Raw genomic sequence first — 14,409 nt, 5'->3', positions numbered from 1 at the left:
TGGCAAAGTGCCTATGACAGAATGTCTACTAGTTAGGATATTTTTAGAGGTAAAGATTATGGGAGAACCCATCTCTTAGATTGGGACATGTGGCAAGAAAGTGGATCAAAGTGAGACAAGTGGGCCTCACACTTGTCACTCCAGCTATTGTGTGGCTCTCCACTTGTCACTGTAGCCTTCTCTTGCCATTTTAGCTCATGGGAGCCCCAAATATATAAATTGGAGCCCTCTCTCTTCATTAATGGAGGCTCTCTTGCTGCACACTAGCCTCTACCACCGTTACAGGCTGCCCTAATGATAGCTACTCTCTTTCTCTCTCTCTTGAAGGCTGCCCATGAAGAATACCGGCTGTTGGGGACTGTTTTGGAGGCTTCCATCGTGAAGAAATACTTAAGGCAAGGGTATTTAATCATTTTATTATGATTTCTAGCCATTGTACTTGTTGTATCAATCCTTGTACTTTCTGTACCTGCTGTACCAACCACTATACTAGCTGTACCAGCCCTTGTACCTGCTATACCAACCATTGTATCGGCTGCACCAGACATTGTACTTACTGTACCAACCACTATACTGGCTGTACCAACCATTGAACCTGTTGTAACAGCTTTTGTACTTATTGTACCAGCCACTGTACCGGCCGTACCAACCATTGTACCTGCTGTACCAACCATTGTACTTGTTGTACCGACTGAATGGAGAGTTGTACTTGCTATGGGAAGAATCAGTACCCACACGGAGGTATATGGATTATATTGTTGGCTCGGCATTTCTACAACCTGTGTTCCGGCTTGGTAGCCTCGTGTTGGGTTGTCTTATGGCATTTGTATATGGATAATCCGGCTTCTCCCGTGGGGAGAGTAAGGCCCTCAAAGCTTGTACATCATATTATTCTCCTTGGGTAATAAAATACTCCAAGGGGGGGGGTCGGCCTATTCCGGCCTCTATGCGGTGTCACATGTGCAAGCTCCATTTTCAGCATTTGTGGATGTTTTGTCCAGCTTTTATGTTTTATGCAAAGTGATGATGGATATGTGTTAAGGCTGTGGCCATGTTTAAATGTTCTAGTCCCCCGGGCACCCGCCGCGAGTTACACACACATGTACACATGTACACCCAAACTCGTTCATTGTCTTCCCATAGAACACTAATACAAGCACTAACAGAAATCCTGGGCACTAGCAGTTTCATCAACCATAAGATGGAAAAGTTTGAAATTTCTATTTGCATACCTGGCTTTGTTACGATCATCCTCCAGCATTGACATGCGTTCAGAAGCCTGCTTGCGCACCTTCTCAGTATCTTCCTGTGAAGCACGTGTTGAAATAATATTAAACAATGAGTCAAACTTTGCTGCTGCCAATGAGCACAAACCTCAAGACAAAATCAACATGTCCAACCTGTGATCTTACAATCAGGCTTCGCATATCCTCTCCACTAGTCTCTGTGACTCCCAAAATTTAAAAAAAAATAAAAACTCAAAAAATGCATACAATATTACTATCCAAAGCACTACTCTTATTTTTGACACACAAAAAATCTGTGCATCTGAATCCTCAAACTGATAAGCAGTATATACAAATTCGCCACCTGCAACTGTTATGATCCCATTGTCCTTCAGCAACATGTTGCGAGATTTTACTTTCTCTTCATACAGTCTTTTGTACATTCCCACCTGGACAAACGGTAATCAGTATATCAGGCATGTCATATTGAGATCCTCCATAGAAGGGTATAATTAATACTTCGAATGAGGTGCATTAAGAGGCTGTGTACTGAATCCTTGCACATCTAAACAAGAAACTTCTAAGCAAAGCCAAATAATTTTTATCCAAAAAAAATGTATATAGAACTCACCGTCCCCTGAAGTGATGCTATGAGCTGTGTCTGCTCTTCTGATTTCCTCAGAATTATTGAGACTTTTCGGGCAGCCTCGTCTGTCCTCTTTTTAAGTTCTGAGTCAAAGTCTTCCTGCTAGCCACAATATCCGCTGAGCTATCAAGAAGACAAAGACCTATGCACTCTATAAAATTACTTATAAGACAACTTTACCTTCAACTCCATCTCGCGCTCTTCATTCTGATGACCAAGAGACCAAACAATAGCACGGAGTTGACTATTTTGTTCAACTACTTCATGAATATCCTTGAACGTGAGCTGTAGAGTACGATGCACGATTCAACACCAGATGATTGACAAGAGAATTTGAGTCAGCCTACACCTAAATCAAAATAGAAAGTGCCTCATCTTACCAGTCGTTCAGATATCACAGCATCAGAGGCCGTCATTGCTGGAGTTGTTTCAACTCTTCCAAAAGCACCCTTAAGCTGAAAGTTCGTACCGCCAGACTGCTGTTTGATATCTGCACATTCTTTTAGCAGTACCACAACCTGGAAAGGCAAGAACAAAAGCTGTGACACTGCACATCTCACATACGCCTCTTAAGAAAAAACCAGCCTAAAGTGTACCTGATTTTGAAGATCAGAACATTCCTGCTTTGCACCATTCAAATCTCTTTCTCTCTTTCTAAGCTCAGCCTGCAAAAAGCATGGTTATACTAAAAGGTTTTTACAGAAAAAGTAAGTCCCAGCCAAGAAACAACGCAAAATGAGATCAGAGTATTACCTTCAACTCTCTAATTCGATTTTCTAGTGAGCTCCGCTCTTCAAATGATACAAGTAATTTCTCTTCCATGACGGCATAGGTCTCCACCATACGAGCATGCTCAGCTGCAGGACATTGCATGATGATTTAACCTTAGCTGACATACAAAAGTAGACTGCTAATTCAGATAACTGTGATGACCAACAACAAAGCAAAACAACAAGAGATAACAAAGGTAAAGATATGTAAAACATAATCAGAAAAAACCTCTTTCATCCAATATCATCTCTGCCCTCTGTTCTATTTCTTGAAGCACCTGAGGCAAGACAACCATCATTACACTACTGCCTGAAAAAACTCAAAATTGATAAGAGATTAGAAAGCAAAGATTAAAAAAGTACCTACACATACATTATGACTTCTATCAAATATCTCTGATTCTGGCAATTCCTAATATAGGTATAAAAAACAATAATAGCTAGCCCCAGCTCAATACACATACACCTTAGCCCTTCACCACGCGTTAGTAGACTCACGTGCCATGCGGATCGCGATTAAACAAATTCAGGTCTCATCCCACTGCCTTAAGAGTGGAAACGGGGAGTGCAATGGGCATTGCCAGAGAGGACAGCATATGTCGACTCTACTCTAACGATGTCGAGAAGGAGAAGCACTGCATATGCAGATGCCCAATATTTTATGAAATCTGGGGGAGATTCCGTTGCCTTTTTTAAGAGGGGTTCGGTCAACAGTCCAGGATCATTGACTTTCCCGACCAGCACTGCCTAGGACTTTACCCGATCAATACTTAGCCATTATGGTTGCTTTTCTTGGTAACTAATAGAAGGATCTTTTTCCCATAAGAAAAAATCCTCCGGTAGTTATTGATTTTTCACCGCCCATAGGCGCTTAATCATCCGCATGTAGGTGATGCTACCAAGGAATCACCAAGGGGGGGTTTTGAACCTAGGACCTCTTGGTCCTAGGCAAACACCTTCACCACTTGAGCTATCACGTCATTGGCAAGTATAATCAAGTTTTGGGTGACAACCCGGGGAAAGAATCCTTATTGACACTTAAGGAAAAGGGTTTAGAAGGCCCAATCATAATCTTCCTCATTGAGAGAAAGATTAGTCATCACTATAAGAGCTTTGCCTTCAGTTGCAAAGTTTCTCGTGCCTCTTCGTCTTCTTCTGCAACAAGATTCGCGTGGTCCTTGGACTGCTCCTTGGGCATCTTCTTGAAGCACCTATCCTCAGTGTGACTAAGCTTTTTGCAGTCAGTTGCAAGGGAAAATCATGTCCAAGTGCAACTCTCCTTAGTCTAAAAAACCTCAAAACTGAAAGAAAATCATGTCCCTATGTAACTCCCCTTGGCTACATACATACCCTAAACTGATGATTCTTCTGTCCCACTGAAAAACGCTTAGAGAACTACCTTCTAATGACCCACACCTTGCCCTTCGTTGCACTAGATTTGTCCATTCGAAACCTTCAAAACAAATGTATATATACATAAACACATGCATATATACATATATAAATACGTATATTTAAACGATCTCTCATTGCACTGGATTCGTCCATTCGAAACCTTCGACACGTGTGCATGCGCGTGCGCGCGCGTGTGTGTGTGTGTAAGAGATTTTTCAAAACCAGTAACGGACGAAACCTTTCGAAAAAAAACCTTCAAAACCTCGAAACGTTTCTTGTGACTATAGTCGAAGTTGAGTCTTGTTGTTAGATCCTTATAACGCCGATCTTCGTCGGTTAAGGATAGCCACCATCTCATCATACTTCATCTCTCAAGCCGCTCGGAGAACTCCTATGGTCTCCAAAAATCTGTTAATCTCTTCGAGACTACTAAGCAAAACTACTTTCATGTCGTCACCTAGCAAAGCTTTTAAAGCAATGAGCTGCTGGATGATTGAACCTAATGTGCTTAAATGTTCTTGGAGAGATTCAGGTTCTTGCATTTTTGTACCATAAAACTTATGTTTTAAGAAAACCTTGAAACTATTAGTTTTAGTGCCAAAAAGATTTTCTAACTCATCCCACACCGCTTTTGCCAGCTTGTCTAGATCAAGATGATGGATGAGATTGTCGACAAGACCGAGGCCAATGTGTGCTCATGCCTTGTCAGTTTGGTCATTGGCTAGATCCAAGTCTCATCACACTCGCTAAGGATAGAGACATGGAGATATGAGGGCATACAAGAGGAGCAGAGGATTTGTCAGATGTGTACCGCTAGGGAGATAGAGACAGAGGAGCACTATATCTGCAGATGCCCAATATACTATGAGATTCAGGGCCAATAACATTGCCTATTTAGGGAGGGATTTGGCCCACTCTCCATGGTGATGGATTACGTGGATCAGTGTTGCCTAGGCCTATTTTGCTAGAGATGCGTCACCACAGAGATAAGACTATTCACGGCATAGAGACCAAGACGAGACACATCATAGAGAGTCCTCTCACCAGACAATCCCCGAGGTGATCAGACGTCATACCCATGAGCAGGAGGAGCCCCAGCTCAGGCAAAACCGCCAACACCTTACCTAGAACACCCATCAACGAGGGGTCACCATTGAGAAAGCATGCCAAATCCAACGGACCACCCCAACCAAGTCCAGACCCTCGACACACAACTCCAGATCCGGGACATACTTGGGCAATATTGGAACACCCCCCAACTCCCCTAGTGGATGTGTCTCACCTCATAGATGTAGATGTGGATGGCACAAACACACCAGCTACATGATGTACACATGCCCAAGGCCCAAAAGCCTTGGGGCTAGGCAACAGTATTTTATCTTTTTCGTCTCTACCAGTTTTTTGTAGCACATAAAATTTGTCCCTTATGTCTCATAGACCTTATGTTCTTTTGAAGACGTTGATTGCCACCCTTGATTGCCATGGCTAATGTTCTACATGGACCATTAACAGGGAGAGGTGCACCCTAAGGAGCACTGTACATTTACCTCATCTATCACTTAGCTCTATCATTGTAGCCAATTGTTACCCTTTTACATTAGTTCATTTCATTTTTGTACTATCTAGGATGAGAGAGACAGTGCCACCAGGTGCATTTTCAAGAGCCCCGGACGAAGGGATGGCTATTTGACACATTAGTCACACCGGCACTAATGTATGGAGCAACGGTATGGGCGCCAGGCCTTGCTACCCATTGGTGGACACAGATAGAGAGACCACAAGCCCTCATGATGGCACGCATGATACGCAGCAAACCGTCAGTACCTCATGACATTATCCGAGCAGAGTTTGCTGCGCCTCCTATGATGGTAGAGGCCATATTCCAGACTATATGCCTGCTAGACAGATTCAGAGAGATGCCACAGGACAGATTGTCATACAAAGCTTTTGAGGCATCTAGACAGCTGGCTGAGGCAGGAGACAGAGGATCATGGTATGCACAGGTTACACATTGGTTCTCACAGCATGGCCTAGACAAGGATCATCTACCACCATTCCAGTATGACAGGGATGCACCACATATCCGTCTCTCTCATAGTGAGAGGAACATATTATTGAGACAGGACCTATGGCAGCTATATACACGAGAGGCATGGATATCGCCTACACAACCTCTTCCACCAAAGATGCTATACTACAAAGATCACTTCATGAGTATCACTGATGATGGATTTATAGAGAGGCCTAGATACATGGAGGGCTTTTTACCACACGGCTCCCAAGTGGCTATTGGTCAGCTTAGAGTTTCATCACATCGATTGGAGATCGAGACTGGCAGTGTAACGGGGAGGCGGACGCGTGTATTGGAATCGTATAAATGTGAACAAGATTCTGAGCACTTAACACTTTAGCATTACAACCACAAAGCTGAAAATGACAGTACACCACATAAAGGGGCCGATGATAGGCTGACCCCCCCCCCTTTAGGTTATATTACCAAAAGAGTCTGCAAAGTACAAGATTATGGGTGCCTGGGGATTCACCACCAGCCTGCACCTGATTCTTCCAGATACATCATGTATGAATACATCTCAAACAAGAGATTCTGTAGGTACATCCGCCCTACACAAGCCTCTTCACAGGTACATCCGCCCTGCACAAGAGTATCACAATCCTCACAGGTACTCCGCCCTGCACAGGATGTAAATGGATCTTTAGGCCCTGTTTCCACGCGAGAAACTGATCCAGAAACCTGTGTTCTCCGCGAGCAAGTGTTCCCAATGCTTGCCCTAAACACCTGTTACACCAGGAATCCTTGAGACACATCCATGCTCACATATTCCATTGCTGTCCGGCCTGTTTTATGCAATAACCAGTCCAAAACAGCAGCTTTCCATCGCGAGAAATCCACCTGTAAAGGGTCCTATAGCCCTGTGGAGGTCCCTAGAGCTGTCCTGTATTGTCCAAGTTGACTTTGGACACCTATAACCAGCCCAAAACTCGCAATAACCAGAAAATACAGGTCTGAAATTTACCAACCAGCCCTTTAGAAGAGTGTGGGGATCATTATCCAAGCTTGTGTGAGTCCGGGAAGCAAGCAACCAGCCCTGTAGCAACTCCCAAAGCTTCAATCAGCTCTCCAATGTGTTGAATAATGAATAAAACAGCCCAAAAGGCCTCTTGAGGGAGGCGCCTTTCTCCAGTGCCACCTAAGGGGCTTGGTGGGTGCACAAACTGGCTGACATGTGTCCCCCATAAGGTGTCCAGGTAGGTGTCCAGCCCATAGTGCTCCATTTGTCCTGTTTGTATAAGTTTAGGTCCAACCAAATGGGAAATGGCCATAAGTTGTCCGGACTTCATTAATTTTGGTCCAACCAAATGCGAACGCATTATAAGTTGTCCGGCCACTTATTAATGAGTGTGGACCTGCAAACCAATAAACTTTAGTAGTAAATGAAATAAGCTGTAAATTGAGTGTGGACGCACTTACCACCTGCAAAACCCATAAGCCCACAGTTTTAGGCCCAAACAGGTGTGCACACACGCGTCCACAAGGTGCCCGGGCGTCCCCGGTCCCTCGGACTTCACAAGCCAAAATAACAAGCATTGTCCAGGCAGCAAGACAATGTCACACAAAGTAAAATAAAGTTATGGCATGCATCATTTATGCATAGTGCACATGTAAACTTGGAGAACCACCTATCATCATTCTTGTACTTGAAAATATTCCGCCTGCCATCATAACACACCATGTGTGCATGGCCGGAATCCACACGGGCACCGCCCGAAAGTCCACAAATGTCCTGCCATGTCCTTGGACTCATATGCATCCACTCATATGATCCATACACATGCCCAGGTATAATACATACATGCATCCGCATGTTTCTAGGCCTGACACGCATCCGCATGTCCCTAGAATATAGGGATTTGTGACATCCCCCCGGCTTCTAATCAGTTGACCGCAACTGAAAAGCCTCCAGATAGGCCTTCAAAAGATCTGGGTAATCCTCGAAGTAGGCCTCATCCATCCATTTCGCATCCAAAGCTGAATAATTCTTGAACTTCACAAGGTACCTACGAACAAGTTTGCCTCCCGCAAGCTTTCGTTCCTTGTGAAAAACAATCTGTTCAGGTTGAAGAATCTCTTCCAGCTCATCCACCTCGGGTGGGTCTTCCAAAACCGGCTCAAACGGTGTCGGTCCCACATAAGGCCTCAATAGGTTCACATGAAAAGCATTATGCATGTTCCAATGATCTGGGAGTACAAGCCGAAATGCAACATCATTGATCTTCTCCAAGATCTGAAAAGGTCCATAGTACCTGTTGGAAAGTTTAGGATACTTTCCCTCTTTTCCTGGCCTCTTCCGAAGGCGTGCCTTTTCGAATTTCAGCAAGACCCAATCACCTTGTTTGAATTGTACATCCCTTCTATGCTTATCAGCTGCCTTTTTATTCTTGGTTTGAGACCTCTCTATGGCTGTCCGTACCTGTGCAAATGCAGTATCCAAGTCTCTGACATACTCATCTGCTGCAAAAATCTCATCCTTTGTACGAAGGATGGGTGGTAGTACCACCTTGCCATAGATAATCTCAAAGGGCGCCTTGCCCGTAGAAGTATGTACCGTATTGTTGTAGGCAAACTCCACAAGTGGTAAATACTTCTCCCAATCCGATTTGCGGTCGGATACATAAGATTTCAGCAAGTCGAGGACGGCTGAATTTGCTATTTCACTTTGCCCATCTGTCTGTGGATGGTAAGCTGATGAGAAGTTCAGCTTTGTACCCATATTGTCAAACAATGCGCGCCAAAATAAACTTGTGGTTCTAGGATCTCTATCCCCCACAATAGATTTAGGCATGCCATGGTGTTTGAATATCTGTGCCAAAAACATCCTAGCCATATGATCTGGCTTTATTGTCTTGCGCACGGGAATGAAATGTGCCTGCTTGCTAAACCTGTCAATAATGGTCCAAATAGCATCATTTCCCTGTGGCATCCTTGGCAAATCCATAATGAAATCCATAGCAATGCTTTCCCATGGTTCATTTGGTATAGGCAAAGGCTGAAGCAATCCAGGTGCTTTATGTCGGTCAAACTTGACCTTTTGACATACCATACATTCACGTACATATGCTTCAATATCCTTGCGAATATGTGGCCAAAAGAAATACCTCTCCAAAGCTTGTGCTGTGGCCAAAATGCCTCTATGACCTGCATATGGAGGAGCATGGCACTCATCCATAACCTTATGGCGAAGGTTCTTTACCACACACATACGATTTTGCATCATGAGATATCCATCTCTTATGACATAAGACGGGACAGCAATACCCTCTTGCAAATCAGCCCATACATGTGCAAAATCCTCATCCAGATGATAAGTATTACGCATATCCGATAAGTCCTCATGGTATGCAACTGTAATAGCATGAACCTGTGGTCGTCTAGATAAGGCATCCGCCACCACATTCTTTTTCCCTGGAGTGTGTAAAATCTGAAAATGAAACATTGAGAGGAAATTTGCCCATCTCATATGCTTCTCTGAGAGCTTACTTTGAGTCAAAAAGTATCTCAAACTTTGATGATCAGTTTTGACCATAAAATCAGCCCCTAAAAGATAGTGTTTCCAAATAGTAAGGGCATGAATTACAGCCAACAACTCCTTCTCATAAACCTGTAAGTGAAGCTCTGCATGTTGCAAGCGTGTGCTCTCATAGGCAATGGCATGTCCTTCTTGGTTTAAAACAGCCCCTATGCAGTCCCCACTTGCATCACATTCCACAACAAAAGGTTTGTGCAAATCCGGAATAATGAGTACCGGTCCCGAGATGATTGCACTCTTCAACTTTTGAAAGGCATCTCTCTCTTCTTGTGTCCATTTAAAGATTGCTTTCTTCTTCGTTAAGTCATGTAACGGAGCGGCAATGAAAGCAAAATGCTTGACGAACCTCCTGTAGTAAGCACATAAACCAAGGAAGCTCCTCACTTCATGGACTGATTTCAGCTCTGGCCATTCTTGCATGGCTTGTATCTTTGCGGGATCCATGCGCACACCATCCTTTGATACAATGTGACCAAGATAGTGAATCTCTGGGAGGAAGAATTCACTCTTTTTTGCATTTATGTAGAGCTGATTTTCCTTAAGCTCTTTAAACACAATAGCCAGGTGCTCACGATGTTGGGCTTCATTCTTTGAGAATACAATAATGTCATCAAAGAATATACCTGTGAACTTTCTATGCTTTCTGAACACCCTGTCCATCATCCTGTTGAAGGTAGCGGGTGCATTTGTAAGGCCAAAAGGTACCACCAAAAACTCATAAAGACCAAAGGCTGTCCTAAATGCAGTCTTGTGTACATCTTGAGGTACCACTCTCACTTGATGATATCCACTCTTGAGGTCTATTCGGCTGAAACATGCCGAACCTTCAAGCTTGTCCAAGATGTCATCAATGCGCGGAATGGGAAACCGATTCTTGATGGTTATCTTATTGAGGGCACGGTAATCAACACACATCCTGTAAGTACCATCCTTCTTTTGAACAAGAAGTACCGGCGAACAATATGGCGAGGAACTAGGCCGAATCAAACCCTTTTCCAAAAGTTCATTCACCTGTGCCATAATCTCTTCTTGTTGACTAGCACTCACCCTGTATGGTCGCCTATTAGGTGGAGAGCTACCGGGAATTAGATCTATGCAATGATCTTCCGGCCTCTCTGGTGGCAACCTTGCTGGCAAAGCATTCGCAAAACAATCTTTGAACTCATTCAAAAAGTCAAGCTTGTCTTGATCTAATGTACTAACATCAACACTAGAATGTTCAATGGTATCACGTACAAAAACCAAGTAAGAACAAGCTGATTTCTTTATTGCCTTATTAATTTGTACATGGCTTACAAGAGGTATGGTACTTCCAGTAGTACCAGCATCTATAGAGTGCTCACGGCCTCTATGTACAAAGCTGATTTTCTTCTCTTTGTAAGCCTTAACAGGCTCTAAACGGTGATGCCAGGGCATTCCCAACAAAACATCACAACCTGTAAGAGGAGCCACTAGAAAGCTCTCATAGTCGAGGTAGTCCTGTATATGTACACGGAGCTTACCAATGACCGGAGTTACATCAACCTGTTTGCCCTCAAAGGCGGCATCTGCATTCATTTGCATTCCCATGTCTTCCACATTGAGACCTATGGCGGCAGCCATCTGTACGGATATAAAGTTATCTGTGGAAGCATCATCAAAAAGAAACAAAGCGGGCTGATCCTTCAATTTGCCCCAAGCCTTGCATATGACTCTACTCTTGGGCTCATGCCCTGTATTACCCTGCACATCGGGTACAACATTCACAAGAGGCTTTTGCACATTAGGCTCAGCATTCTTAGGATTCTGTGGGCATTTAGGATATATATGATCTTTACTGCCACACTTAAAGCATTTTCCAGCCTTCCTGTACTCTTCCAATTGCTGTTTTGAGAGCCCAAAATTGTGGCGTTTACCCCCCGGCTTCTTTTCGGAGTCATCCTTTGCATCTCGGCCATCTTTGGGAGCATTCTTAGGTGGCTGTCCTCCCTTTTTCTGGTCATAACCAGCCCTGAATTTGCTTTTGTTTTGACCTGCAAATGGCTTATTTGTGGGTGCTTTTATGTGCAAGTTCTCCGCAATCATGGCTGAGTGTATAAGCTCTTGTATGGTCTTATTTGGGTACACTCCCAAGCTTTGTTGGATGATGTGATGGAGCCCCGATTCAAACTTTCTCTTCTTCTCGTCCTCTCCAATCTTCATGAAGGGAGTAACCTTGAGAAGGACTTTCCAAAACTTTGCTATGTATGAAGCAACGGACTCTCCCTCATCTTGGGACAGCCAGTCCCACTCCTTGCGTACATCCTTTGCAAAGTTTGGTGGTAAAAATTGATCATAAAACTGAATTTTGAAAGAAGACCAAGTTGGGGCAGCACTTCCATCAAGTATTTTTGCAAGCCACCAATCACTTGCCGTATCCTTGAGATGCATTCCCACATGCCTAAGCATAGACTTTTCCGAAAAGTCTTCATTGCAAAAAGCTATCTCAAACTGTCTGATGAAAGCAAGTGCTTTGGTAGAGTCCATCCGTCCCTGAAAGTTTTCAAACTTTACATCCTTGTCACCGGACTTGAACTCTCGAGGCTTCTTTCTTCTATAAGCATCCCTATGTACATTCTGTTCATCTGCATGATGATGATGCCGCGATGAAGATTCACGATCCCTCTTCGTTCTCTCTTGAGCCACACTCTCCAAATGAGTGGAAAGCTCAACACGAGAACGGACATGTCTTCTTGGAGCAAAGCGGGAATGAGTAGAGGATCCCTCATCCTTACTCTTCTCTTGACCTGCATCAAGCCTAGCACCAGGGACTCTTGTCCTTTCAGCATTTGGCACTTGCTGTGCTCTTTCTGCTTGTTGTGCATTATGTGCATCACCATGGGCAGCCATAAGGGGTGGCTTCTTGAAAGCCAAACTACCATCTGCTTCAGTGTATACATCACCTTTAACCATTAGGTATGCAAGTGCAAGCTCTCGGGGTTTCTCAACATCCATTTCCTTTGCAATTGCTTCAAAAGTGACTTCATGGACCGAAGCCTTTGCCTTCGCAGCCAACACCCTTTGTACATCCGGGTCATTTTTCAATGACCTAAGCTCTTCGGTTTCAGCCCTATAGCGTCGCACTTGACGCCTCAAAGATTCCAAATCAGAATGCATAGTGTCATGAGTACCTGCATCTCCATAGACATCATTGCCTGCAGCATCTCTTGCATCCTTTGTACCATGAAATTCACGGTCCTGTGTGTTCTCCACACTGTCAGAAATGTGGCTGTCCATGACACTCAAATCAGGTCACCACTTATGATTCCAAGCCTCAGACCGTTTTCCAATGAGGGGAAAAACTGAGCTCTGATACCAATGTAACGGGGAGGCGGACGCGTGTATTGGAATCGTATAAATGTGAACAAGATTCTGAGCACTTAACACTTTAGCATTACAACCACAAAGCTGAAAATGACAGTACACCACATAAAGGGGCCGATGATAGGCTGACCCCCCCCCCTTTAGGTTATATTACCAAAAGAGTCTGCAAAGTACAAGATTATGGGTGCCTGGGGATTCACCACCAGCCTGCACCTGATTCTTCCAGATACATCATGTATGAATACATCTCAAACAAGAGATTCTGTAGGTACATCCGCCCTACACAAGCCTCTTCACAGGTACATCCGCCCTGCACAAGAGTATCACAATCCTCACAGGTACTCCGCCCTGCACAGGATGTAAATGGATCTTTAGGCCCTGTTTCCACGCGAGAAACTGATCCAGAAACCTGTGTTCTCCGCGAGCAAGTGTTCCCAATGCTTGCCCTAAACACCTGTTACACCAGGAATCCTTGAGACACATCCATGCTCACATATTCCATTGCTGTCCGGCCTGTTTTATGCAATAACCAGTCCAAAACAGCAGCTTTCCATCACGAGAAATCCACCTGTAAAGGGTCCTATAGCCCTGTGGAGGTCCCTAGAGCTGTCCTGTATTGTCCAAGTTGACTTTGGACACCTATAACCAGCCCAAAACTCGCAATAACCAGAAAATACAGGTCTGAAATTTACCAACCAGCCCTTTAGAAGAGTGTGGGGATCATTATCCAAGCTTGTGTGAGTCCGGGAAGCAAGCAACCAGCCCTGTAGCAACTCCCAAAGCTTCAATCAGCTCTCCAATGTGTTGAATAATGAATAAAACAGCCCAAAAGGCCTCTTGAGGGAGGCGCCTTTCTCCAGTGCCACCTAAGGGGCTTGGTGGGTGCACAAACTGGCTGACATGTGTCCCCCATAAGGTGTCCAGGTAGGTGTCCAGCCCATAGTGCTCCATTTGTCCTGTTTGTATAAGTTTAGGTCCAACCAAATGGGAAATGGCCATAAGTTGTCCGGACTTCATTAATTTTGGTCCAACCAAATGCGAACGCATTATAAGTTGTCCGGCCACTTATTAATGAGTGTGGACCTGCAAACCAATAAACTTTAGTAGTAAATGAAATAAGCTGTAAATTGAGTGTGGACGCACTTACCACCTGCAAAACCCATAAGCCCACAGTTTTAGGCCCAAACAGGTGTGCACACACGCGTCCACAAGGTGCCCGGGCGTCCCCGGTCCCTCGGACTTCACAAGCCAAAATAACAAGCATTGTCCAGGCAGCAAGACAATGTCACACAAAGTAAAATAAAGTTATGGCATGCATCATTTATGCATAGTGCACATGTAAACTTGGAGAACCACCTATCATCATTCTTGTACTTGAAAATATTCCGCCTGCCATCATAACACACCATGTGTGCATGGCCGGA

The 14,409-nt window shown here is 44.2% G+C and overlaps 1 protein-coding gene across 8 annotated transcripts in view; it reads right to left on the bottom strand.

Moving 5' to 3' along the window:
* NUA (nuclear pore anchor) overlaps positions 1-14,409 on the bottom strand; it is a 124,538-nt gene that overhangs the window by 46,789 nt on the left and 63,340 nt on the right. For all 8 annotated transcript variants that reach the window (XM_086812439.1, XM_086812441.1, XM_086812442.1 and 5 more), the window contains exons 12-20: positions 2,872-2,920; positions 2,626-2,729; positions 2,469-2,537; positions 2,253-2,390; positions 2,053-2,157; positions 1,858-1,971; positions 1,591-1,675; positions 1,401-1,444; positions 1,233-1,306 (exon numbers count right to left, since the gene is read on the bottom strand). In XM_086812439.1, coding sequence (XP_086668565.1) covers positions 1,233-1,306; positions 1,401-1,444; positions 1,591-1,675; positions 1,858-1,971; positions 2,053-2,157; positions 2,253-2,390; positions 2,469-2,537; positions 2,626-2,729; positions 2,872-2,920 — 782 coding nt within the window. The remainder of the gene's footprint in view (positions 1-1,232; positions 1,307-1,400; positions 1,445-1,590; positions 1,676-1,857; positions 1,972-2,052; positions 2,158-2,252; positions 2,391-2,468; positions 2,538-2,625; positions 2,730-2,871; positions 2,921-14,409) is intronic.

This window comes from Cibotium barometz, chromosome 18 (genome assembly GCF_041138505.1).
Source record: "Cibotium barometz isolate CiBa-2024 chromosome 18, ASM4113850v1, whole genome shotgun sequence".
NCBI lineage: Eukaryota > Viridiplantae > Streptophyta > Polypodiopsida > Cyatheales > Cibotiaceae > Cibotium > Cibotium barometz.
Note: the sequence above shows the minus strand (reverse complement) of the source record. Positions and strands in the feature narration are given on the sequence as shown.